A 3,121-nucleotide genomic window follows, 5' to 3' on the forward strand; every position below is an offset into this window, starting at 1 on the left:
AACTTCAATGAGAAAAATTCCAAAACTAACTCTAAATTTAAGACCGAAAATTTAAATTTTGACTTATAAGTATAAATATAAACGAAACATTGTTTCATCTCATATGATTTGCATACGTGCAGATTTGCTTGCATTCATCTCATTAGGAGATGGAAATGATGGGTAGTGCTTGAGAAAGCAAGAAACATCCACAAATATGAACAAATGCTACCGCTGGCCCCACCTGTCATTTACAGTAATACGGTAGACGCATCGTCGTGAAGGTGTCTTCCTGCCTTTTTTTTTCCCCACGCTTCCAGGTCGCGCCGCCGTTAAACCCTAGTTCCTTCCCCGGCGAGGCTGCGGCGGCGGCGGGAGGGTGCAGGAACTCCGGAGAGATGCCACCGGCCTCGATACTTGCGTCGTCCGTGGAGAAGCTGCAGGCGGCGGCGGAGGACGCGGCGAACTCCTCGTCGCGCTCGGCGGCCGCCTTCTCCGAGCAGGCGGACCTGGTCCTCATGCCCAGGGCCGCAGGGTATGCTCTCCTCACTTGCCTCAACTAGCTTGAACATTTTGGCACCCTGGAGCTCTCACTTCAGCCCAATAAATTTTCTCGCTTGCGTTGAATTGGTTTGGTGCTGAATTCGCGGTGACAAATTGTTCCAATTTTTACCCGATTTGTGCCATGTAGCTAACATCTGAAATAACTAAAATCTAATTTAGACGTACTACGAAAACTTTTCAGCATTTGAGATTGTAATGTAAATGTGTGTGACCGGTGAAAAAGATAATGATTGAGTAATTGCACGATTGCTTGAAGTCGAGAAAGTGCTCGTACCAACTAGGGAATCCTCTGGTTATTTTGGCATCACTGGTTATTTAGGTATCAAGTATGTGTGTATCTGCATCACTATTTGCATACAAGTATGCAACAACGTGTGTGTGTGGAATTTCTTGGCTTATCATGTATAACTAGAAGAGGAGATCAGGGGAGGCACATGCAAATTCCTTTCCAAACAGTGCTGCTAGATATTTTTTTTTCTGGGGGAATACGCAAAAGGATACTGTTAAATAGTTAATGAGTTCCAACTCCCGAGTAGTTACAAACTTACAATACCATTGTTTTGTCGGATTTAAGCTCATGAGATATTGAGTTTTATTTTTTTTTGGTTTTAACTGACTTCCAAAATTCAGTCAGTGTGCTGTACAATGCACTGATTTAGAGCTGTCTTTGCATCAAACCAAAGTTTGGAAGAAAAAGGGTGATTACAGCATTGATAGAGACTTGGTGGATGGTATGGAAGGAGATGAATAAGAGGGTTTTTTCAGGTTCAAAGCTAAACCGAATCACAATAGCCTAGTGGTGCAGGAGTTAAATCAACTAGAGCTAGCCTTGTAACTAAGGAGCCATGAGGGCCATCCTTGCTGGCTCCACTTTTGCAGAACTGTTTCCTCCTTGAACTTTAAATTGGCAGTGCTCCTGCCTTTGCTCAAATTTTTTTAAGCACAGATTTACTGAACTTCTGATGAATAGCAGAATATACATGAGTTAGCGCATTGTGCAACATTGATCGAGTCTGAAATATTGTCAACAAGAGCTAGACAAGGTGATGTACTCTGTAATTCTATATGTTGTTCGGTAGATGTGTAAGCTTAATTTGTACCGCATCAGGAAAAATCTATACGGTACACCCAAGCTTTTCCACATTTGCTAGACCATGTTACTACATAATAAAAGGCAACCATATGTTCGTACCATTTCGCTCATGTTCAAGTGTGCTCTACAGTAAAATTTGACACCTGCTAACCTGCTATGCGTGTTATGATTTGTGCATTTCAGTCGGGTAGTGTCGCTATCGACTTGCACGAAGATCAGCGCTGTGAGCTTTGCGGTTGGTGTGGTGGTGGGGTTCACGCTGAAGAAGCGGCTACGCCGGTGGGCTGCTAGGCTGCTGAAAAGAATTAAGGATGATGACTAGCTGGTTCTTTTCCAATCATTATCTTGTTTGAGAAGTATGTTTCAATTCCCAGAATAGCGCTCCTGAGAGTTGAACTTCTTTTGGCAAATATGATGAACTGCAAGCAGGCAAAGCTGCATGGCTAACCGATAATTAGCCGCTGCTAACCGATAGAATCACAGACAGAAAATAAAGTTTGCCAAGGCAAAGAGCGCGTGCAACAAAATGGAGCAGAGCACCCCGTGCCAAAAATATTGATCGACATCTAATCTCTATTTACCCAAGCATGAAGGAAACAATCATCAGTAGTAGGAAAATCCTTCTCCGATGGAGGAGGATAACCAGAACACGAAAATCATTCTCCGATGGAGCATCTAAGTACTACTAAACTACTATAAGCAATACAATTAACTTCTCTTTGTTTTGTTTGATCTCTCATCATGCTCTGCCTTTCACTTCCACCTTTTTAAGCCTGCAATTTCGTTTTTCATGTAGATACGTATACTACTCCATGAGATTTTTTATATTGTGATATGGTTTTTACGAGCTTCCTCTATTTGGAGAGTAGTTGGGTGCCTCAGATCCATCGTCAACTACTTTTTCTTTTAACCCATGACTGCTTCAAATCGACTGGCAATGCGGTCTGTTTTCACGCAGCCTCGTCTTATACTTATAAATTTTAAATTTCTAACTTTAAATTTGGAGTTGATTTTGTTTTTTTATTTTTCATCTTTATCTTTTAGATCCCTAAGAATATATATATATATATATATAAAAGTTTTATTTATAAAATATTTTTTATTTGCAAATACAAACAATCACCCATCAATTTTCTTTGCACAGTATATATAACAATTAATTTACATATATATACCGACGTACAAGTATTTGGGTGCTAGTATTAGTTAGTTTATGAGCTGAGGCTGCTGAGCCCTTATTAAAGTCGACGATTGCTATATTATGTTTGTTCTGCTCCGTTTTGTTCCCCCGTGCTCTTTGCCGTGGCGTAATTTATCATTGTAATTTATTTTTATATTTTTTATATCACTAAAAATATGTATATAAAAGTTTTATTTATAAATTTTTTCATTGTAATTTTTTTATATTTTTAATATCAAGAAGAATACATATATAAAAGTTTTATTTATAAAAAAATTATTTACAAATATATTGTTTCATATTTT

The 3,121-nt window shown here is 39.1% G+C and overlaps 1 protein-coding gene across 1 annotated transcript; it reads left to right on the forward strand.

The window, feature by feature from the left end:
- The first annotated feature begins 201 nt into the window (after positions 1-201).
- Positions 202-2,160, forward strand: LOC102714864. Its single transcript, XM_006643688.3, has 2 exons — positions 202-514; positions 1,820-2,160. The coding sequence occupies exons 1-2, from the start codon at positions 378-380 to the stop codon at positions 1,956-1,958; spliced, it is 276 nt and encodes a 91-aa protein (XP_006643751.1). The 5' UTR covers positions 202-377; the 3' UTR covers positions 1,959-2,160.
- Positions 2,161-3,121: the final 961 nt, after the last annotated feature.

This window comes from Oryza brachyantha, chromosome 1 (assembly GCF_000231095.2).
Source record: "Oryza brachyantha chromosome 1, ObraRS2, whole genome shotgun sequence".
Lineage (NCBI taxonomy): Eukaryota > Viridiplantae > Streptophyta > Magnoliopsida > Poales > Poaceae > Oryza > Oryza brachyantha.

What these genes read in the sequence shown, in the direction of transcription:
- LOC102714864 (XM_006643688.3), top strand. Translation starts at nt 378, where the DNA reads ATGCCACCGGCCTCGATACTTGCGTCGTCCGTGGAGAAGCTGCAGGCG. An exon ending in CTCATGCCCAGGGCCGCAGG is followed by an intron (nt 515 to 1,819) that starts GTATGCTCTCCT and finishes TGTGCATTTCAG; the next exon opens with TCGGGTAGTGTCGCTATCGA.